The sequence below is a fragment of the Toxorhynchites rutilus genome, chromosome 1 (genome assembly GCF_029784135.1).
Source record: "Toxorhynchites rutilus septentrionalis strain SRP chromosome 1, ASM2978413v1, whole genome shotgun sequence".
Classification (NCBI taxonomy): Eukaryota; Metazoa; Arthropoda; class Insecta; order Diptera; family Culicidae; genus Toxorhynchites; species Toxorhynchites rutilus.
In genome coordinates this window covers 24,693,993-24,718,083 of record NC_073744.1, presented here as the reverse complement: position 1 = coordinate 24,718,083, position 24,091 = coordinate 24,693,993, and the positions used below count along the sequence as shown (strand labels likewise).

The 24,091-nt window shown below is 37.9% G+C and overlaps 1 protein-coding gene across 4 annotated transcripts in view; it reads right to left on the bottom strand.

Moving 5' to 3' along the window:
- LOC129762552 (dopamine receptor 1) overlaps positions 1 to 24,091 on the bottom strand; it is a 306,279-nt gene that overhangs the window by 60,934 nt on the left and 221,254 nt on the right. For all 4 annotated transcript variants that reach the window (XM_055760944.1, XM_055760973.1, XM_055760953.1 and 1 more), the window contains exons 2-3: positions 16,117 to 16,285; positions 536 to 715 (exon numbers count right to left, since the gene is read on the bottom strand). In XM_055760944.1, the coding sequence (XP_055616919.1) occupies positions 536 to 715; positions 16,117 to 16,285 (349 nt within the window). The remainder of the gene's footprint in view (positions 1 to 535; positions 716 to 16,116; positions 16,286 to 24,091) is intronic.

Genomic DNA, 24,091 nt, shown 5'->3' with positions numbered 1-24,091 from the left:
CGTCGTGGCCTCGAGCCTCGAGTCGATGGTGACGACGACGATGGCTCGCACCTGGATATGGCTTCACAGGATGGCGAGGAGATAGCTTGTACCTAAATGGGGACGGGAGTCGGGGCGGAAGTTGCTTCAGGCGAGTCTCACTGCGAAGCTGTAAAATTCGATCTCTAGTGTTGGAGCTGGTGTGTGGGTTTGTTGCAGTGAGAGGAGCGGTGGTTGAAAGACGGAAGCTTTAATGAGAATGTCTGCAGGCGTTCGAAGCGTTCATTACCTCGACGCCAGTTTTTCGAACGTTGATAGGAAAGACTGTAAAGACTGCCGTGTGCCGATTATATTTGATGGCGATTGAAAGTGGAAGATTGCGAAAAAGCTCACGTCAGTTGCAGCTAAATTGATGATCCAACATATTTCTCTCGCAGCAGCGTTTTATCGTACAGTTTGTGTCTCGGGCAAGGCAGGAGTGGTAGGAACATCCAGGCTGAGCGATCGCTCTTCCCGGGATTTCATTAACGTGACCGTAATTGGTGCCTGCACTTACCTAATAAATCATTGACACCGGCGAAAGTCATCACCAGCGATGCCACAAACAAATCGGCTATGGCAAGAGAGGCCAGGAACAGGTTCCCAATCCGTCGCAGGCTTCGCTCGGTGTAAATTGCTATGCACACTAAAATATTACCAGCTACCGAAAGAAATATCACAATCGACAGGAAAACACCTGCAACGGAAGAGAGGTGGAGGGGGAAAATGAATGGCAACACTTAGTTTAATGGCATACAAACGGTGAATTAATGGACCGCAGCCGGAGGTGGAGGCGGTTTTGTGGTTTTCGGGAGGCATTTAAATAATTCCAAGAAATTCGGAGTTGATTCAGTTCATCTGGAGTTTATTTTATTGTTTTAATACTTTCGAAAAGAATACTCGATTTTCCATAGTTATATTGTTTGGAATTCTGCGTAAATATTAGGCTGTCAAAAAAGTCCTGCGGTATTTCCGCGAGGTGTCGTTGTAAGCGCGTAGTTCTAGTTGTATTCATTGCATCGAGTCATACTATAGCTTGTTGGAAAGGTATTTTCGCGCTATAATATAGTCCTTGACAGTGTTTTGTTTGGTTAAGTCGTTCGTGAGTTATAGTGTCGCAAATATGGAGCAAAATAAAGAGAAAATCCGACATATTTTACAGTACTACTATGACATAGGCAAAAATGCATCTCAATCTGCCAATAAAATTTATGCAGTTTATGGACCCGATACAGTTTCCATTTCCACCGCACAACGATGGTTTCAACGTTTTCGTTCTGGTGTAGAGGTCGTCGAAGATGCGCCACGCTCCGGAAGGCCTGTCGTCGAAAATTGCGACAAAATCGCTGAATTAGCCGAGAAAGACCGGCATAGTAGCAGCCGTAGCATCGGCCAAGAGCTGGGGATAAGTCATCAAACCGTTATTAACCATTTGAAGAAGCTTGGATTCACAAAGAAGCTCGATGTATGGGTGCCACACACGTTGACGCAAAAAAACATCTTTGACCGTATCGACGCATATGGATCGCTGCTGAATCGCAACAAAATCGATCCGTTTCTGACGCGGATGGTGACTGGCGATGAAAAGTGGGTCACTTACGACAACGTGAAGCGTAAACGGTCGTGGTCGAAGCCCACTGAAGCGGCTCAGATGGTGGCCAAGTCCTCATTAACGGCCAGGAAGATTCTGCTGTGTGTTTGGTGGGATTGTCAAGGAATAATCTATTATGAGTTGCTTCCCTATGGCCAAACGCTCAATTCGGACCTGTACTGCCAACAATTGGACCGCTTGAAGGTAGCACTCATGAGGAAGAGGCCATCTTTGATAGACAGAGGCCGCATTGTCTTCCATCAGGACAACGCCAGGCCACACACTTCTTTGGTGACGCGCCAGAAGCTCCGGGAGCTCGGATGGGAGGTTCTTTCGCATCTGCCGTATAGTCCGGACCTTGCACCAAGTGACTACCACCGTTTTTTGTCCATGGCGAACGAGCTAGGTAGTCAGAAGTTAGCCTCAAAAGAGGCCTGTGAAAATTGGCTATCCGAGTTTTTTGCCAATAAGGAAGCGAGCTTCTATAACAGGGGTATTATGAAGTTGGCATCTCGTTGGGAACAAGTCATCGAACAAAACGGCGCATATTTGACTTAAAACAGATGATTGTAACTAATTTTATGAACAAATGAAAATTCAAAAAAAATACCGCAGGACTTTTTTGACAGCCTAATATAATAGACTGATAATCTTCTTCAGTCTTCAGTCAGTCTTCATAAAGGCTTCCTGATTTTCGAGATTTGTATAGTTTTCTTTTAATAGCTCAAATATAAAAAAATCTACGTTTATGAAGACTGAAGGCTCACAAGGGTATCCAAAAAACGTGCATTTACTATTCTATAGCTTTTGAACTCCTTCATTCACATCGAAGTTTTTTTCTGGCACGAATGTGGAGATGTAAGATAATGCCAAAAAATATCTGCAACTACATTTTTAGAACACCCTTTGCCTCATTATTTCGTTGGATTTTCAAAGATTTCACCAGGAAAAATTGACCAGTTTCATGTATTTTATTTCAAAAGAGATGTATTTAAAAACCAAAATCCATAACAAAAACAAAAACGTGTAACAAGAATTCATGATTTGTGCTTATTTCATAAATACCGGTTCCCACCTTCTATAAACGCACCGGCTGTTTTAAGGTGTGGAACGTTGTATTACTCAATGGGTTGACAAATTTCTGCATTTTAGTAGTCAGTTGGTCTGCCGCCACGCTCGATCACCTGGAAAATCCGGTTGGGCGTGCTTTTGACCAAGTTCTTTATAGTTTCCATTTCAAAATTTTCCCAGGCCGCCGAAATTGCCAGTTTTAGTTCAGCAATGTTTTCTACAGGATTCAGATCCGGGCTGCGGGCTGGCCACCACATCAGTTCATTTTTTCGGGACTCAAACCAGGATTTAGTCACTGAACTCGTGTGAATACTAGCATTTTCTTGCTGAAACACGAATTTTTGGCGACGATACTTCGCTTCGAATGGAATCAGGCTGTTTTCCAAGACCTCTATGTAGTCTGGCGAACTCATTTTGCAAGATGTGAATGCTAGGTTGAGCTTTCCTTTTGCGCAAAATCCGATCCAGACCATCAAAGATTCTCCACCAAAGTTCCGTGTTGAGAAGTACATTGGTTCCTTCCCCAAATCTCTCCAATATCCCGTAAATCCATCGGGGCCATCCAGATTGAATTTATTCTCATCAGAAAAAATAACCTGAAGATGAATAAATAAAAATCATAAACTCTAATAGCTTGTAATCGCATTCTAACATTTATCTGAGAAAAATACAGGAAACAACGAAGACTTTACCTTGTCCCACTGACGAGCCATGTTCACTTTTGCGGAATCCAAACGTTTTTGCTTGTGATCTGGTGTTAGATTCGGAGCCTTGTGCATTTTAGATCGAATTATGTTGGGGCTGGAGTGCAAAAACTGACGAATAGTCTCATCCGCAACAGATAGATCCAGCTCAGATTTGATCTTGGACACCGATATTGTTGAATTCGACGCCAATTTCACAATTCTTCGTTCATCTCGCGCCGACAGCTTTGATTGTTTAGCCTTTCGTTTGGTTGTTGCATACTTTCTCGGATTCTTCAAGAAGTTTCTTATCACCGAATCTGATCTACTGAGTCTACGGGCAATTTCGCGAAGAGGCACCTTTTCTCGTCGGTAGGCTTCAACCATTTCCCTTTCTCTTTCACTTAGAACACTTCCTTTTGGCATTTTCAAGCAATACCACCGAGAAAATTTATTCAAATTCAAAAGTTTGCCTGCATTTGCTCACTGCGTTTATAAAAATGGGAGATTCGAAAAAAGATATATCGTGTTTTTGACAGATGCAACTAACACACTATCACTATTCAATGTGGAATATATATGATTCACTAATACTTACACGGTGGCATATGGTTCACATGCTGATTAAAGCGTAAACATTGTTATTTGCATAAAGTGGGGGTGCGTTTATAGAATGTGGGAATAGTGTATGTATGATTGATAAATTACATTTTTATTTTAAATATTTGTGATGTACAAACTTGCAATACAGTGTATCAATTCTTTTGACACTTACTGTGTACACCTAGCTGGCCTTTCGTTAAAATTGTAAATAAAAACATAAAAGTAATCTACGTAGAGCAGCTCGATGTTAATTTTCGTTTGCAGAAAAAAAGTTTTCATTGTTATCGAGTAATTTTTTAGGGAATATTTGGGGAACCATCACTTCCCTTCCTTTTTATCGAATTAACGGTAATTTCTCTCGCTTCTACTCCAGAAATATTGATGTTAAAAATACTAATCAAGCTGGGAAAGACGGACACTCCACCGAAGGGAACTGTTCTTTTGAACAATTTGATTATCCCTTCGTTTTTTCAAAAGTTGCCCACTAACTATCGGTTTGCAAGAGCAACCGGAAGTCATGGACGAACCAGCGGATGGAAGAAAATGTTAAGGGAGGGTACCCCGAGAACACAGCTACGTTGAATTCCAACATTCCAAGAGAAACATTCATATGGCACATTCTAATTTTTCACCACAGCTTGGATTACTTCAGACAGTTTTCGGAACAAATTATAAAAAATGCAAATGGAACCTCGACCTAGAGAGGAGATACGTCCATGCCGGAAGTCAGAAAATTGGAAACTGACGGAAAAAGTCGGACTGGGGCATTCGTTTAATAAACCAGCTCGGATGGTTGAAAAGCCTATCTTAACGGTTTTTAAAACATAATTCGAATCTGTCATTCCGGATACCGGAAGCTATTCAAGACATGAAAAAATGGGAAAATTACAAGACCCTTCTAAGTGATTTTAGTTAAGCCATTCAATCATTTGTAAGCCTTTTTTGATGACCGAAAAAATCTATTCAGCACATCAACTTGAATTTCAAAACATAACTTTTGAGTTGTCCATTTTGCCCCAGAATTTGTATTATTAACAGCTATATAGTAGGTTGGGGAAAAAGTTATCCATTATTTTTGGGTGAGATTCAAAACTATTTTTAATTGGGTTCGGATTGTTCGATTTGGGTCAAATAAGCACCGTTTTGTTGGAAAATATGTTACCTTTCTGAAGTAGCTTCATAGTATCTCTATCATAGAAGCCTTGGTCCTTATTGGCGAAAAACTCTAGAAATAGATTTTTACAATCTTCTCTTGATCCAAATTTCCTATAACTGTGCCAGTTTTGCAATGACATCCATTCCATGCCAAACCGTTATAGTGGTTCTCAGATTTTCGTTAAAAGTGGTAGTTTTGTTCTTTATCGTAAATTATGAGATCCGTATTTTTTTATTTTTTGTTAGGGTGACCATTTCCATTTTAGGGTCGCCCAAAAACAATTTTTTTGCATTTTTGCCAAAAATGACTTTTTTTCAAAAATTTATAACTTTTGATCTACTAGACCGTTTCAGATGATCGAAATATCAAATTAAAGTCAATCACCTGGTATTTTTTGAAGAAATACTATACCTGCAGAAAATTGGAATTCTGCTCTCGTTATTATTGATTGTATTCGTTTTTTTATTGTTTTCATAGTCTCGGGACCAAGGGCGCTATAGTTTTTTATATTTTTTCTGGAAAGCTGAGGATTTTTCACACATCACATCTCGAAACCAGGGCAGCGTTTCTTCTCGTTTTTGAGTTATGATCTTTCAATGTTAGCCGATGGTCCAAAAAATTTTTTTCCAATTTTTTCCAGTACAAAAAATCATAACTTTTGATCTACTGGATCGATTCAGATGTTCGACATATCAAATTAAAGCCAATAAGCTATTCTTGTTTGAAAAAATATTATACTCTGAATAAAAATGGATTTTGTTTCCGTAATTATTGAATATAGTGGTTTTTTATAGCTAACATCGTTTCGGGACCAAGGGCGCCATATTTTTTTATATTTCTTCCTGAATGCTGAGGTTTTTTCACGTAGATATCCGAATACCAGAGAGGTGTTATTTTCCGTTTTTGAGTTATGATTTTTCAAGGTTACCCGAAGGTCCAAAACATCATTTTCCCCGGACCGAACTTCTCGGATCACGTCTAAACTGCTTAACTACGCGCTTGTGATCTTTTTCACTGACGGAGCATCCATTTTTGCCGTTCTTCACCTTCCGGTCGATGGTTAGGTTCTCGAAGTTTCGTTTTAGTACTCTGCTGACCGTGGATTGGACGATTCCCAGCATCTTACCGATGTCCCGATGTGACAACTCCGGATTCTCGAAATGAGTGCACAGGATTAATTCACGACGCTCTTTTTCGTTCGACGACATTTTTCCAAATTTACGAAAAATTGACAGTGAAGCATGGCCAACGTGATCTATACACTCTTATCTGATTATAAGCGAAAGCTGAAGATATAATTCCTAAAAATTAATTTCTACAGCGTATTTTCCGTGATGCAATTTGATGTGACACACCCTTTATATGGTGGATGCATTGAAACATGCCAATCAAGATTTAACACACAGTACAGCAATCGGTACAAAACCATTCCATCACCACGCATCCTGGAATAACGATTAGTCATAAAAACTAGACCTCTGCCGTGATTATGCTTACCACCAAAAACATCGGAATGGGAATAAGAACGAGATAACGAAAAGAGAGGAACGAAGAACAAGAACGATAATGCTGGAGCCAGATAGACTTTGTGAAACTCTAGTATAGACATAATGTTCAGTCCCTTTTTAGTCCTCAATAAACAAGGAGCTTCGCTCCCATCACAATAAATTAGCTTTTATTTTTAACTCAAGCTTTTGAAATTGTGTGGCCTTGCGTTGCCTGGATGGAACACGAAGCCTCTTCCTTTAGCCAATTCTGGACGTTTCTGGTCAATCGCTAGCTTCAAACGGTCCATCCGTTGACAGTATAGATCAGAATTTAGTGTATTGCACTAAAACAAAAAACAAAAAATTGATTTTTTTAATTAAATTTAAATGCTCGTATTTTACCGTTGCACGACAACGTGAAGCGTAAACGGTCGTGGTCGAAGCCCACTGAAGCGGCTCAGATGGTGGCCAAGTCCTCATTAACGGCCAGGAAGATTCTGCTGTGTGTTTGGTGGGATTGTCAAGGAATAATCTATTATGAGTTGCCAAACGCTCAATTCGGACCTGTACTGCCAACAATTGGACCGCTTGAAGGTAGCACTCATGAGGAAGAGGCCATCTTTGATAGACAGAGGCCGCATTGTCTTCCATCAGGACAACGCCAGGCCACACACTTCTTTGGTGACGCGCCAGAAGCTCCGGGAGCTCGGATGGGAGGTTCTTTCGCATCTGCCGTATAGTCCGGACCTTGCACCAAGTGACTACCACCGTTTTTTGTCCATGGCGAACGAGCTAGGTAGTCAGAAGTTAGCCTCAAAAGAGGCCTGTGAAAATTGGCTATCCGAGTTTTTTGCCAATAAGGAAGCGAGCTTCTATAACAGGGGTATTATGAAGTTGGCATCTCGTTGGGAACAAGTCATCGAACAAAACGGCGCATATTTGACTTAAAACAGATGATTGTAACTAATTTTATGAACAAATGAAAATTCAAAAAAAATACCGCAGGACTTTTTTGACAGCCTAATATAATAGACTGATAATCTTCTTCAGTCTTCAGTCAGTCTTCATAAAGGCTTCCTGATTTTCGAGATTTGTATAGTTTTCTTTTAATAGCTCAAATATAAAAAAATCTACGTTTATGAAGACTGAAGGCTCACAAGGGTATCCAAAAAACGTGCATTTACTATTCTATAGCTTTTGAACTCCTTCATTCACATCGAAGTTTTTTTCTGGCACGAATGTGGAGATGTAAGATAATGCCAAAAAATATCTGCAACTACATTTTTAGAACACCCTTTGCCTCATTATTTCGTTGGATTTTCAAAGATTTCACCAGGAAAAATTGACCAGTTTCATGTATTTTATTTCAAAAGAGATGTATTTAAAAACCAAAATCCATAACAAAAACAAAAACGTGTAACAAGAATTCATGATTTGTGCTTATTTCATAAATACCGGTTCCCACCTTCTATAAACGCACCGGCTGTTTTAAGGTGTGGAACGTTGTATTACTCAATGGGTTGACAAATTTCTGCATTTTAGTAGTCAGTTGGTCTGCCGCCACGCTCGATCACCTGGAAAATCCGGTTGGGCGTGCTTTTGACCAAGTTCTTTATAGTTTCCATTTCAAAATTTTCCCAGGCCGCCGAAATTGCCAGTTTTAGTTCAGCAATGCTGTTATACTACTTTCAGTTGGCGTAGATTCGTCGCACGATTATTCCCCAGATGTTTTCTACAGGATTCAGATCCGGGCTGCGGGCTGGCCACCACATCAGTTCATTTTTTCGGGACTCAAACCAGGATTTAGTCACTGAACTCGTGTGAATACTAGCATTTTCTTGCTGAAACACGAATTTTTGGCGACGATACTTCGCTTCGAATGGAATCAGGCTGTTTTCCAAGACCTCTATGTAGTCTGGCGAACTCATTTTGCAAGATGTGAATGCTAGGTTGAGCTTTCCTTTTGCGCAAAATCCGATCCAGACCATCAAAGATTCTCCACCAAAGTTCCGTGTTGAGAAGTACATTGGTTCCTTCCCCAAATCTCTCCAATATCCCGTAAATCCATCGGGGCCATCCAGATTGAATTTATTCTCATCAGAAAAAATAACCTGAAGATGAATAAATAAAAATCATAAACTCTAATAGCTTGTAATCGCATTCTAACATTTATCTGAGAAAAATACAGGAAACAACGAAGACTTTACCTTGTCCCACTGACGAGCCATGTTCACTTTTGCGGAATCCAAACGTTTTTGCTTGTGATCTGGTGTTAGATTCGGAGCCTTGTGCATTTTAGATCGAATTATGTTGGGGCTGGAGTGCAAAAACTGACGAATAGTCTCATCCGCAACAGATAGATCCAGCTCAGATTTGATCTTGGACACCGATATTGTTGAATTCGACGCCAATTTCACAATTCTTCGTTCATCTCGCGCCGACAGCTTTGATTGTTTAGCCTTTCGTTTGGTTGTTGCATACTTTCTCGGATTCTTCAAGAAGTTTCTTATCACCGAATCTGATCTACTGAGTCTACGGGCAATTTCGCGAAGAGGCACCTTTTCTCGTCGGTAGGCTTCAACCATTTCCCTTTCTCTTTCACTTAGAACACTTCCTTTTGGCATTTTCAAGCAATACCACCGAGAAAATTTATTCAAATTCAAAAGTTTGCCTGCATTTGCTCACTGCGTTTATAAAAATGGGAGATTCGAAAAAAGATATATCGTGTTTTTGACAGATGCAACTAACACACTATCACTATTCAATGTGGAATATATATGATTCACTAATACTTACACGGTGGCATATGGTTCACATGCTGATTAAAGCGTAAACATTGTTATTTGCATAAAGTGGGGGTGCGTTTATAGAATGTGGGAATAGTGTATGTATGATTGATAAATTACATTTTTATTTTAAATATTTGTGATGTACAAACTTGCAATACAGTGTATCAATTCTTTTGACACTTACTGTGTACACCTAGCTGGCCTTTCGTTAAAATTGTAAATAAAAACATAAAAGTAATCTACGTAGAGCAGCTCGATGTTAATTTTCGTTTGCAGAAAAAAAGTTTTCATTGTTATCGAGTAATTTTTTAGGGAATATTTGGGGAACCATCACTTCCCTTCCTTTTTATCGAATTAACGGTAATTTCTCTCGCTTCTACTCCAGAAATATTGATGTTAAAAATACTAATCAAGCTGGGAAAGACGGACACTCCACCGAAGGGAACTGTTCTTTTGAACAATTTGATTATCCCTTCGTTTTTTCAAAAGTTGCCCACTAACTATCGGTTTGCAAGAGCAACCGGAAGTCATGGACGAACCAGCGGATGGAAGAAAATGTTAAGGGAGGGTACCCCGAGAACACAGCTACGTTGAATTCCAACATTCCAAGAGAAACATTCATATGGCACATTCTAATTTTTCACCACAGCTTGGATTACTTCAGACAGTTTTCGGAACAAATTATAAAAAATGCAAATGGAACCTCGACCTAGAGAGGAGATACGTCCATGCCGGAAGTCAGAAAATTGGAAACTGACGGAAAAAGTCGGACTGGGGCATTCGTTTAATAAACCAGCTCGGATGGTTGAAAAGCCTATCTTAACGGTTTTTAAAACATAATTCGAATCTGTCATTCCGGATACCGGAAGCTATTCAAGACATGAAAAAATGGGAAAATTACAAGACCCTTCTAAGTGATTTTAGTTAAGCCATTCAATCATTTGTAAGCCTTTTTTGATGACCGAAAAAATCTATTCAGCACATCAACTTGAATTTCAAAACATAACTTTTGAGTTGTCCATTTTGCCCCAGAATTTGTATTATTAACAGCTATATAGTAGGTTGGGGAAAAAGTTATCCATTATTTTTGGGTGAGATTCAAAATTATTTTTAATTGGGTTCGGATTGTTCGATTTGGGTCAAATAAGCACCGTTTTGTTGGAAAATATGTTACCTTTCTGAAGTAGCTTCATAGTATCTCTATCATAGAAGCCTTGGTCCTTATTGGCGAAAAACTCTAGAAATAGATTTTTACAATCTTCTCTTGATCCAAATTTCCTATAACTGTGCCAGTTTTGCAATGACATCCATTCCATGCCAAACCGTTATAGTGGTTCTCAGATTTTCGTTAAAAGTGGTAGTTTTGTTCTTTATCGTAAATTATGAGATCCGTATTTTTTTATTTTTTGTTAGGGTGACCATTTCCATTTTAGGGTCGCCCAAAAACAATTTTTTTGCATTTTTGCCAAAAATGACTTTTTTTCAAAAATTTATAACTTTTGATCTACTAGACCGTTTCAGATGATCGAAATATCAAATTAAAGTCAATCACCTGGTATTTTTTGAAGAAATACTATACCTGCAGAAAATTGGAATTCTGCTCTCGTTATTATTGATTGTATTCGTTTTTTTATTGTTTTCATAGTCTCGGGACCAAGGGCGCTATAGTTTTTTATATTTTTTCTGGAAAGCTGAGGATTTTTCACACATCACATCTCGAAACCAGGGCAGCGTTTCTTCTCGTTTTTGAGTTATGATCTTTCAATGTTAGCCGATGGTCCAAAAAATTTTTTTCCAATTTTTTCCAGTACAAAAAATCATAACTTTTGATCTACTGGATCGATTCAGATGTTCGACATATCAAATTAAAGCCAATAAGCTATTCTTGTTTGAAAAAATATTATACTCTGAATAAAAATGGATTTTGTTTCCGTAATTATTGAATATAGTGGTTTTTTATAGCTAACATCGTTTCGGGACCAAGGGCGCCATATTTTTTTATATTTCTTCCTGAATGCTGAGGTTTTTTCACGTAGATATCCGAATACCAGAGAGGTGTTATTTTCCGTTTTTGAGTTATGATTTTTCAAGGTTACCCGAAGGTCCAAAACATCATTTTCCCCGGACCGAACTTCTCGGATCACGTCTAAACTGCTTAACTACGCGCTTGTGATCTTTTTCACTGACGGAGCATCCATTTTTGCCGTTCTTCACCTTCCGGTCGATGGTTAGGTTCTCGAAGTTTCGTTTTAGTACTCTGCTGACCGTGGATTGGACGATTCCCAGCATCTTACCGATGTCCCGATGTGACAACTCCGGATTCTCGAAATGAGTGCACAGGATTAATTCACGACGCTCTTTTTCGTTCGACGACATTTTTCCAAATTTACGAAAAATTGACAGTGAAGCATGGCCAACGTGATCTATACACTCTTATCTGATTATAAGCGAAAGCTGAAGATATAATTCCTAAAAATTAATTTCTACAGCGTATTTTCCGTGATGCAATTTGATGTGACACACCCTTTATATGGTGGATGCATTGAAACATGCCAATCAAGATTTAACACACAGTACAGCAATCGGTACAAAACCATTCCATCACCACGCATCCTGGAATAACGATTAGTCATAAAAACTAGACCTCTGCCGTGATTATGCTTACCACCAAAAACATCGGAATGGGAATAAGAACGAGATAACGAAAAGAGAGGAACGAAGAACAAGAACGATAATGCTGGAGCCAGATAGACTTTGTGAAACTCTAGTATAGACATAATGTTCAGTCCCTTTTTAGTCCTCAATAAACAAGGAGCTTCGCTCCCATCACAATAAATTAGCTTTTATTTTTAACTCAAGCTTTTGAAATTGTGTGGCCTTGCGTTGCCTGGATGGAACACGAAGCCTCTTCCTTTAGCCAATTCTGGACGTTTCTGGTCAATCGCTAGCTTCAAACGGTCCATCCGTTGACAGTATAGATCAGAATTTAGTGTATTGCACTAAAACAAAAAACAAAAAATTGATTTTTTTAATTAAATTTAAATGCTCGTATTTTACCGTTGCAGTATCGACACCATAAACACTATTCGTAATTTCAGCGGCCTGGCTTGCATTGTCGCCTTTACAAAAGGAAAAGTGTAAAATGTACCGAATTTTTCTCCTTGATGACCTCCATTGATAACACCCTGTAACTCACAACTCATTTGAAAAACTTGACTTGAAATTGTATGATCGATATAACGCGAGATATTGATCACTAAAGCCAGCTATAGAGAATATAATGGATTACTTATTCCCCAATCTAATATTTTTTGTGAAATTCACCAAAAAATCTACTTTCACTCGAGGTATTATCCCTTCCGCTAAATGGCGGTTTTCATGCCAACTCGTCTTAGTCTTAGGAAATTGTCTGAATTGTCATAAAGAAGTGTTTTTTAATTTTTTTAAAGAAAAATAACACTGAAATTTTTTTTTTAATTTAAATTCATTTTTCTCAAAATCGTATTTTTTAAATTCACAAAAAATATGTGTCACCCATACATCGGAAGATGGGCAATATTACAGGGATAAAGTTTTTCCAACAACAACTTTTTTCTGTTTTCTTTGAAAAAAAATTACGACTAATCCTCATTTTGTTTAAAGTCAAGATAGCCATATAGTGTATTCGACAAAGTTTTAGATCTTATTAAAATATGAACTTTTGTCGAAGACATAAACTTTCTATCTTTTATAGTTTCTGGAATACATGGCACAAATGGAGACTCCTGAAGAAATAATGTTTTGCTCGTATCATTTTTGTGTGTAAATTCTCCCGTTTGACATGCTCTTAACATGTTTCTAAATATGAAAAACTTTGTAGAACATGTAAAACGCGATAATCTAAGAAGTGTATCGAAGAGTAGTCTCAAACATTTAACACGTTATTACACACAAACGGGTGATTTTTTTTGTCGAGTAATCAGAACACGCTTTGTTTACATGTCAAAAATCGAAATTCAAGTCATAAAGTTGTTTCCGAAATGTCGCGGATTAAATTGGAAACTAAAAAGAAAATTTCGCACAATTGGTGTACCGAAAAAGGTGTTACATACCACAAAATAGCAAAACAATTCAAAGTGTGTCCAGAAAGTGTTAAACGAATCGTCGCAAAGTTCGGTAATGAGTGTTCTTTCGAGGATCTCAGCATAAGTGGACGAAAACCCGGACCAAAGTTGTAAATTACATTCAGAAGAACAGGTCTGCATCTATTCTTGATTTGGATGATTCAGCGGATTTAACAGAGACATGGTGTAAAGTCCTATAAAAAGCAAAAAGTGGCTAAACAAACATCGGGCATCGGCACATTATGCCAAATCCACTCTACAATGGTTTTCGGAAAACAACATCATGTTCGTCGAAAAAGACCACAACCCACCTAACTGTCTCCAGCTGCGGCCAATTGAATGATACTGGGCAATTGTCAAGGCCAAATTCAAGAAGGAAGGGACAGTGTCTGAAAATATGTCAGAGTTCAAGAAGAATTGGTCTGCTGCGTCCAGAAAGTGCACAAAGACTACACTCTGTCCAACTTCTATAAGACCAGGTGATGATCTTGCTGCTTTGTGTCATTGTGAACAAACAATGCTTCAATTTATATTCTAGTGTGTAGGTATTGGTGACTACCATACACTGTATGATTTTCAAATGTGTGTGTGTGCAAGCGCTGAGCGTAAACGAAAGTTTTTGACGCATTTCACCAAGAAAATGTTGGTATCAGAGAAATTTCTCGTCGGATTGGACAATCCAATCAAGTAGTGCTCAATTATTTGGCAAATCCTCAAGAATACGGTAAAGGAAGAGAGCTCCACGTAAATCGAAGCTCTCTGACCGGGATAAGCGGGAAATAGATAGAACAGCTTTGAATACCTCACAATCGCATGTGCAAATAAAGCAATATTTCAACTACTCAACTGCTCGGGTGACAATTCATAAAATTTTGGTAGAAAATCCTCACATAAAGAAGGCTTAAAAGGTTAAAACTCCTCATCTCACACCATCTCACATCGGAAGACGTCTGAGTTTTGCCAAAGCTCACATGAACCGACAGTAGGACATGGTATGTTGTAACAAAAAATGTTTCCAAAAGAATACATTTTGCTATATACCATAACGAAAAGTTCTTCAATGTATAGGTTATCTTCACTGACGAAAAAAGTTCAATTAGGATGGTCCTGATGTGTTCAACGGGTACTGACGTGATTTACGAAAGAATGAACAGTATTTTTCAACCAGGAATTTTGTTGGAGGCTCGTGCATGGTTTGGGCGGGATTCTGAGCAACCGGAAAGCTCAAAATAGCTTTCACATCACAATGATTACACACATGTTCTCTCCCCTACCGTTTTTGCGTGGATATCGTCACAAAAAAATCACATTCCAGCAAAACAATACTCCTATTCATACCAGCAAGTAAACTAGGCAATGGATTAAGGATCAAAAATCTAATTTTTTGGACAGGCCGGCTCGCTCTCCAGACTTGAATCCTGTTGAAAATCTTAGGGGGGATCCTTGTACGCAGAATCTACACTAAGGGAAAATGGTACACCACGATCTCAAGGTCGAAATTTCGGGAAAATGGAAAAAAATCGAGAAATCCGTTCAGCAGAATTTGGTTTTGCATTGATAATCCTTATGAATTTTGAAGTGGTCTTATAGAAACTGGACAGCTGAAATTATCATATTTAAGCACAATAAATAAACAAACAACTCTTTTGAACGGAATTGACGTTGAATATACTTTATTCTATGCAGTCTGAAATGTATGAATGTATCTTGTTGAAATTCTAATTGTTTGTGTTGCAACGAAATAGAATCAGGCTGGTCTTATAGAAGTTGGACAAAGTGTACTGTGCAGAATTTGATGAGTGGAGTTAAATATAAAGTTCGATCATTTTTTAGAAAACTTCAATAAGCTTGATTTTTTCATTTCATTGCTATGTAAACTTAATATTCTTTAATAAAATTCACTTTTGTAAACACTTTCTGAACGTTTTCAGTTTTATTTTGATGTTTGAAAGTTGAGGACTACTTTTCGATACACTCCTTATACAGCCATTCCATGCTAAACCTATAAGTGGTTCTCAGATTTCCACGAAAAGTGGTAGTTTTGTTCTTTATCGCAAAATATTGAACACGTATTTTAAAAAAAAAATTATTAGGGTGTCCATTTCCATTTTAAGGTGGCCCGAAAAATCATTTTTTTCGCATTTTTGCCAAAAATGACTTTTTTTCAAAAATTCATAACGTTCGAACCACTGAACTGATTCAGAGGATCGACATACGAAATTGAAGCCAATTAGCTGGACTATGGACCAGCCTATTGGCTTTAATTTGATATGCTGATCATTTGAATCAGTCCAGTAGATCAAAAGTTATGATTCTTTGTAGTGGAAAAAATGGGAAAAAATGATTTTTTGGACCATCGGTTAACTTTGAAAAATCATAACTCAAAAACGAAACAACGCCTCCCTGGTTTCGAGATATATAATGTGGAAAATCCTGAGCTTTCCAGGAAAATTTTTTTTGGGATCAATAATACAGTTTGAATGTTCTTAAGATTAAGCCAAATTCTCAGCAAACACCTTTTCATACCTCACACGCACACTTTGTTTACACACCGCTTAGCACTCATGAACGACAAGGCGACCCCACCGATCCACAGCCCACCCAACAATACCCACCGAGAGACGACATCGATAGGGGCGATAAAGCGTCGACGTCGTCGTCGTCATTGTCCTCCGGTCCTCCGGTTGCGCCGCTTCCCGCTCGGCCACCACTTCCGCCACCGTCGCCGCTGCTATCGGTCTGGTTGGTCGCCGTCAGGTTACATATTGCAGTTGCCGACACCACCTGGAACGAGCATCGAAGTGAGAGAGAGGGAAAACCATCAATAAATACAGAGACACAGGGATAAGCTGTATGGTATGATGGGGAGCGCTAATAGGATTCGAAAGTGTGGGTATAAATATTTTCGATATTAATATTTATAAGCTCAGCTGCGGAGCAGCATATAAATATGAAATGTGCGCCTCCACCGACGGATGTGACGGATACGAATCGGATGGAATATTCGAACAATAAGAATCGATATTTTCCGCTTTGAATTCCCGCTTTTCAGACGCTAGGCTTCTCGAGCGGGAAAATGTTTAATTTTCAAGGCGTGAAAGTGCGCCTTTTTTCCTATCGTTCTCTCCGCTTTCCCATCAGAGAAGTTTCTCAATTAGGTGAGGATCGTTTGCAGGAGTAAGTTTTGCTCTTGGTGTGATTTTTATTTTCCTATGATTTCTCGGCAGAAGACAGCAGGCAATTGCTTCCAACGATTATCGACCGGCTGTTGCACGAGTTTGAATTTTTATATTTCATTTGTGTCGCTGCTGGAGATACAACTTGATGGGGGAAAAGTTTTCCATTGTCACAAAGAGGTTCATTTCAGCTTGTTATTGCTTCCCGGAACTTAAGTTGCTATTTTTATTGTGTATTGATTGTGACTTTTAGCGGATTTTCTTGTAGGCCTCAATGCAAACCCGAAACTCTAATTCCGTCCGATCGGAAAATATTGGGCAATTGTTGAGCGGAAATTGAAAAAGGGTGCCAAAGTGACTAGGGATGCTACAGACATGGAGAGGCTGTGGAATAAAATGGCTGCTGAGGACGCTGAGGTTGACCAACAGAGAGTCCAAATTTTGATGGAATGTATCCGAAGAAAAGTACGAAAAATCATCAAAACTATAACGGACTAAAATTTGAGACGCCATGGACGTGAAAAAGGTACTGGTAAATTAATTCCTGAAAAGCAGAAGATTCTTCCTTTGCACCATCGAACGGTTCAAGGAGACTGGTTCATGGAAAGCTCAACAAACATCTGGACATAAGTGTTCCGTCAGATCCACGATGGGAATAGTTGAACAGTGTATTTGTCGAACTTCGAATCAGTCTAAACGTAAGATGATGAAGCAACTGGTAATCCCCCAGCAACGTATTTTGAAGAAGGACATCGAACTTACATCTTACGTTGTTAAACGACACGCGGGTGATCTAGTGTATGCAGCACAGCTTTTTGGGATTCCCCGGGTAATCCGGCCATCTAAAGATTTCAAAATTTCTCCTGAATGATGATTTTTTGATATTTACTAAAAATTGGAAATAGTAATAGAATTAAAAATTCTGAATGAAAGTCAGTGTTCCAGTATTTGCACAAGACTTTAAACAATATACCCATTCCAGCGTGACGCGACAACGTTTTGACTCACTAAAAACAGGTTGTTTTTCTCGTTTTCACGTGTAAATCACACGATTTTCAAATAGTAAACGTTATTAAAGTAAAATAGAGAAAATTTCTTACAAGAATCTTCAGTTAAAGAATATTTTACAGTTCAATTCGCTTGTTACCAGCCCAATACTTTTGTGACGTGACAACACCTGTCTTTTTGCCGTTTCCGACTTTTGAACATTAATGTTGTATTTTCAGTTCCGTTTCAAAACATACAAATCAATTTTGTTCTATGATTTTTCAACAAAAGATGAACGGTGATTCTTGTATATCGAGTTTTTCAAAAAACTCGCAAGAACATTGAAAAAAATCCTCATTCATTTTTTGACGTGAAAGGTCCATCCTATAGGGGTATGTGATCCTAACGTGACCGGTGATCCTGAACCTAACCCTCTTTGTATCTCAGGAACGATACTTCCTAGCGAATTTTCAGAAGTGTCAAATGAAAGGTGTCATTTTTCTGGCTCTCTTAATTCTAGCGTTTTAGCGCCATTTTGCGTTTTCATTGCTTCAAAAATAGAGAAGAAATATTTTTGTCCTGTATGCAAAATGAGTTCAACGTTCTTTTAGATTGCGAAACATTGCGAAACAAGGCAATTGTAATTGCTTATGGTGTGTTCATTAAAATAAACTTTATAAATTGAATCTACCTGATACTTGTAATACACGGTATGCCGTTATTTAGGAAAGTTCGGGGTTATCCTAAACCGACCTCCAATTCTTACATCGTGGTTGTTTAACACGTTCACTCTGGCGCTTGCCATCAATGGCTAGCACAATCCTGGTTCATCGAGTGGCGCTCACTACAGGGGGAACGCATTTGATTTTGCTATCAGAAATTTTTGCTCAACCTTTTTGTATGCATCTGTGTGCATGTGCGCGTACCTGTGCAAGGGCGTTTATGTTTGCGTGTTAAAGATGACTTTGACTTTGACTTGGACGTTGACTTTGATCGTTAACCGTTGATGTTTGCATGTGAATTTGGATGTGTACTTTCTTTATCTAACTCCACACGCGTCACTCTAAGGCTAAGTAAGGCACTCTAAGGCTAAGTGGTAAGAACCACTCAAATATTATCTCCCTCTCGCTTGAATCCTACATGCTCACTATCAAACTTTATTTTCTTTTTTCCTTCTTCTTCGCGTACCCATGGATATATGCCAACGCTACCATGTGGAATTTCATGCTATTGTCGGTCTTTTAGATCCGTTTTTAACGAACCGGAAGTCACTATCCTCGGTTTTAAAATGACATCGGAATATGACAATCTACTACCGCTGGTAAGACACCTGCATCGAAATACCCAAATCGTATCGGATTTCCGTATTTTTTGTCATTCAATATTATTATCAGCAAACCGGAAATCGAAACAAGAATCAATTCTATATTGTGGAATCTATGTTCATCTATTGTTGACAAAACATAGTTCATTTGTATGTTTTGTAACGGTTTCAGTTCCGTTTCAAACATGAATGTACAACAGTCCGAAACAAAGTCAGGTGTTGTTCCGTCACAAAAGTATTCGACAGACAACAAGCCAATCTATCTATAAAATATTCTCCAACTGATGCTTCTTGTAGTAAATTTTCTCAATTTCACTAAAACATCGTTTAATTTTGTGTGTTTCATACATAAAAACGCAAAAAAAAGTCACAGGAGGGTTGTGTTCGAGACACGACCGCATAGTTGACGTAGGATTTCGTTAGGCTATCTGTTGATTTTGGATATGTTTGAGAATTTGTATCGTTAAACTCTTTGATAATGATTTGGTAGTCCTGAGAAAACGGCCGTTTGGTTTGGTTGTTGGGTATTGTTTGTTCACTCCACCAGTGTTCACAACCGAGTAATGATGACAAAAGAATGGTACACAGTCGTTGGATGGTGCGTATCAGATAAAAGACACCGAAGTGGAACAAGATATGATGAAAACCGCTCTCTGTGATCCTAGACGAGATGCCTCCTGTGATATGTATGGATGAAATAAAGAAAAAAAAACTCACCAATGCAATATAAGATAATTATCAATACCGAACACAATTATCAATTTTTCTCATCCGTAAAAACATATTACTTTAATATAGAGAAAACATATTTGAAATGGAAAAGGTAATTTTCTTTTATAATTTTTACTTTCTGAGTGTTTATTCAACCCAATGCGCAATTTAATTGGACTAACAACGCCTACGGGCTGCTGTTCTATAAATAACTCAACAATGATCAATCAACTGTCTCCGCTGTCCGGTGGCCTAGCTGGATAATGGAAGAACAGAAAGAATACTCTTACGCCTAAATGGCTACTGTGTGAATGTACCATTTGTAATGGTATAGAAGGAATACTGGCGAATGGTAACTGTGTAATGTGCTAATTATAGACATGATAACCATGTGACATGTACACGATTAAAATTCGGCTCCTTTACTGCTAAAATGCTAATGAGCCTTAAATAAATAAATGGGATAAAAAAAAAACAACGCCTAATACTATATGTAGATCATATGGAAAATCACTATTTCTTCACTTTTCCAATTTCTCTTGCCGTATAAACTTTCCTTGGGTGAAAATGAACACAACAAAACAGACAGCTTAAACCAAACGACCCGTTCTCGAGCGGGAACACACCTTGGTTTTTATTTATGAAAACTGAAATAAATCGTTTCATATATCAAGTCATTTTTAACACAACCGCTACCATATACAATTCTACACATACACTTGTGCTAAATTTTTCACAATACACGATCGGTCATTGATATGAAATTTCACGAAGCATCGTATCGCGCACCTTACTTGCAATACAAAAATGCTCCCGACTTGCATATATTTGCAATTCCCCCAAGCAGCTTGGTTTTAGATGTCTCTGTTAGGAAACACATTTCGTTAGGAACAAAAGTTCCCCCTACTTTCATGTATTTGCAATTTCGATTTTGCCCAGGCAACTTGATTTTGATGTCTCTGTTAGGGACCACATGTCAATTTCAACCGATCAGAAGTGGGTATTTCCGTTAGGATAGGAGTTGAGATTTTTCAATTGTTCGATAGTTAGTTTCATGACATATATTATTTTCTTCAATATAAAAAATTGTTATGGAATGCCGACATCGATTGACGCAAAAATTTCATCAATCCACCATGAAATGACTGTGCAATAAACGTTCGAAATTGGACAATTTTCACGATATGCTCGATTTTCGATTCTCAATTTGTACCCCAATATGTTCTCGAAAGACGTAATTCTACGTCAAAAACCTTTGTGTTGAGTCAAAATATTATCAAGTCACGCTGGAATGGATCGTATACTATCGCGTGACGTAACAACAACTTCTTGAGACAGTTGATACTCCTCTATTTGTGGACCGATCTTAACCGAATTTTGTGGGTTGTTGACTCTCATTGTTTGCTCAGGGAAACCCAAGTATAAAAAGGTTTCAATTGATGTTCAGCTGATAAATTAAAAAATGCTCTATTTTTGTGACATTAAAACGCTTCAAAATACCTGTTTTTCAAATGCTTGTTTCTTATAAATTACAAAATGAAACCTAGATCTACTCACGGCTCTTCAAACAAGTTTTTAATTATCCATTCAATGGTATATATACATTGAATTTTGGTTAAGCAAGTGCAGAGATATTTCACGAAACATAAAAATACTGAAAACCTAAAATATTTTAAATATAATTATATAGTTTTTTAAACTCGCCTCTCTCGAAGGTTGGCGCATAAAAATCAAATTCGTTTCAAGGAATTCATGATATGATTAGTACTCATTCAAACTACGTTCTTATTTTTTTATTTCTTAAAACTAAATTTGATAGGGCCTGGCCGGGTAAGGGCCAGTAAAAAGTGCCCCCAAACCAAATCACCAGCTGTATGGCAAATATTGTATAGAATATTAAATGAGAAATTTTGGCGATTTTTTTGAACCCCTTTGTGATTTAACATATGATCTATAGTGAAAAACGTACTTTTTCGTTTATTTCACAATATCCTCAAAAGCTTCAAGATAAAAATTCGAAAAAAATACTGAATGTGCATCTCACTACGGTGTATCATAAAAAATTATCAAAAAAAAAACTTCATGAAAAATTGAAGTACTAAAAAAATATTGAAATTTTGAAAAAAACTTTTTTGGGATTTAGAGATTCAGTACTAATCTAATTCATATTCAAATGTGTTCCTACGGCTTTTCTAGATATTTGTGATTTTTTAAAGTTCTTTTTTCAGTTTTGCGCGTGTACGAAAAATATTTTTTTATATTTCCAAAGGGTCTGGCTGGGTAAGGGAGTAAAAAGTGCCCCCAAACCAAATCATCTGCTGTATGGAAAATATTGTATAGGGTACTAAATATTTTTTTTTATTCTTCATTTATGAGACTTTCAGCCTCCTGGGCTGGTTCGTCTCAGTACTAAATAAAACATTTTGGCAGTATTACCATATATTTGAGTCCTTATATGGTACACCATAGGATCCTCTCTAATCTGCCATACAAATGAAGCACAAATTTCAGCATTACTCGAGAATTAATCAAGCAAATGAAACCAAATTTGGCATGCGGAAGTTTTAGGGTGCAATAAATTTAGGGGCCATACAAATGAAACACAAATTACAGGGGGCACACAAACTTCTGCATAATTCGAGAACTAATCAAGCACAATTTGGGATGTGAGGGTTTTTGGGTATGAGAAATGTTTCTATGATGGTATGACACCCCTCCCTCCTCTAGAATGGAGAGGAGATCCCATAAAAATATTACACATATTTCAACCAAAAATATTCCAACCAAACATGACAATTGAAAATTTTCAGAAAACTCTGTAGGGAAAAGGTAAAATTCGGAAAATTAAATTCCCATATGTTCTACAATTATATAGTGACAAGTACTGTTAGTCCATTTGATGTTTGCGCTAGCGAAATTGGTCTTTGTTCGAAACTGCAAATGGATTTTAATGTGATGAAACGCACTCCTATATCTTCTTCTATCTATACCAATAAAAAAGGATCGCCGAATGTGTTGATAAGAGCCGAACTCGAGGAAGAAATTATCCGATTTAGGGCTGTCTTTATTCTATCATATATTCTGTATAAAACATTTATTCCATGTAACGGAGAAAAATGTTATTTGCAAGTGGTTGAAAAATCTTGAACAAGAATTTTGCCTGAAAATAATCTTATATTATAATGATGAGTTTTGTTGGAAATATTAGGAATTTTATAGTAGAAGGTAAATTCAACGGGGTCGATTAGAAGATCAATCAATGAACAGTTCTGCGATTGGACCCATGAACTTGCTCACAGTAAGAAAACGTGAATGTTTGAAGGTATTGATAACAAAAAACAAATTTTGGGCGGGACGAAGTTTGCCGGGTCAGCTAGTTTAAAATAAAAATAAAAATTGATTCAAAAATTGTTTTAGTATTTGATTCTTTGATGAAAAAATTGTTTGAAAATATTGATCGATATACTGGCGTTGAAAAATGGCGTGAAAAAAAAAGTGGTTGGGTTGTATCTATGATATAACCGCAAGGTTGACGTGGGACTACCTTAGCTTAGCATTCATTTGTTTGTATTGATTTAATTTTTGATTGAATGAAACAATTTCCGAATTCAATTGAATTGAATATATTTGCCTTGTAAGTAAAACGATTGTATCATACCATGTGAGGTCAATTCATGCATTTGGATGGATTATATTCTTCGTTACAAGTAAATTTAATGACAATCCATTTACGTTTGGTATGATGACATGTTGGTTTTGAGGTCTGTGTTAGACAAACACATTTCAGTCTGAACAAATATGCCCCCGATTTACATGTATTTGCAATTCCGAGTTCCCCAGACACCTTCGTTTAGAAGTCTGTAATAGATAAACACATTTCAGCCGGAATAAAAATGCCCCCGAATTGCATGTATTTGTAACGCCAATTTCCCCACGCTCCTTGGATTTGAAGTCTGTGTTGGATAAACACATTACAGCCGGAACAAAAATGTCCCCGACTAGCATGTATTTTCAATACCAATTTCCCCACACTCCATGGATTCGAAGTCTGTGTTAGGGAAACACATTTCAGTCGGAATAAAAATGTCCGCGACTTGCATGTATTTGCAATGCCAATTTCCGTACGCTCCATGGATTTGAAGTCTGCGTTAGGGAAACACATTTCAGTCGGAACAAAAATACCCCCGACTCTCTTGTATTTGCAAAGTGGATTCCCCCAGGCACATTGACTTTGAAGTCCGTGTTAGGGAAACACAGCTCGGTTGGAACAAAGATACTCCCTACTTGCATGTACATTTGCTAAGCGGATTCCTACAGGTACATTGATTTTGAAGTCTGTGTTCGGGAAACCGTAAATCGGGCCAATCAAAACTAGGCAGTTAGGGCGTTTAG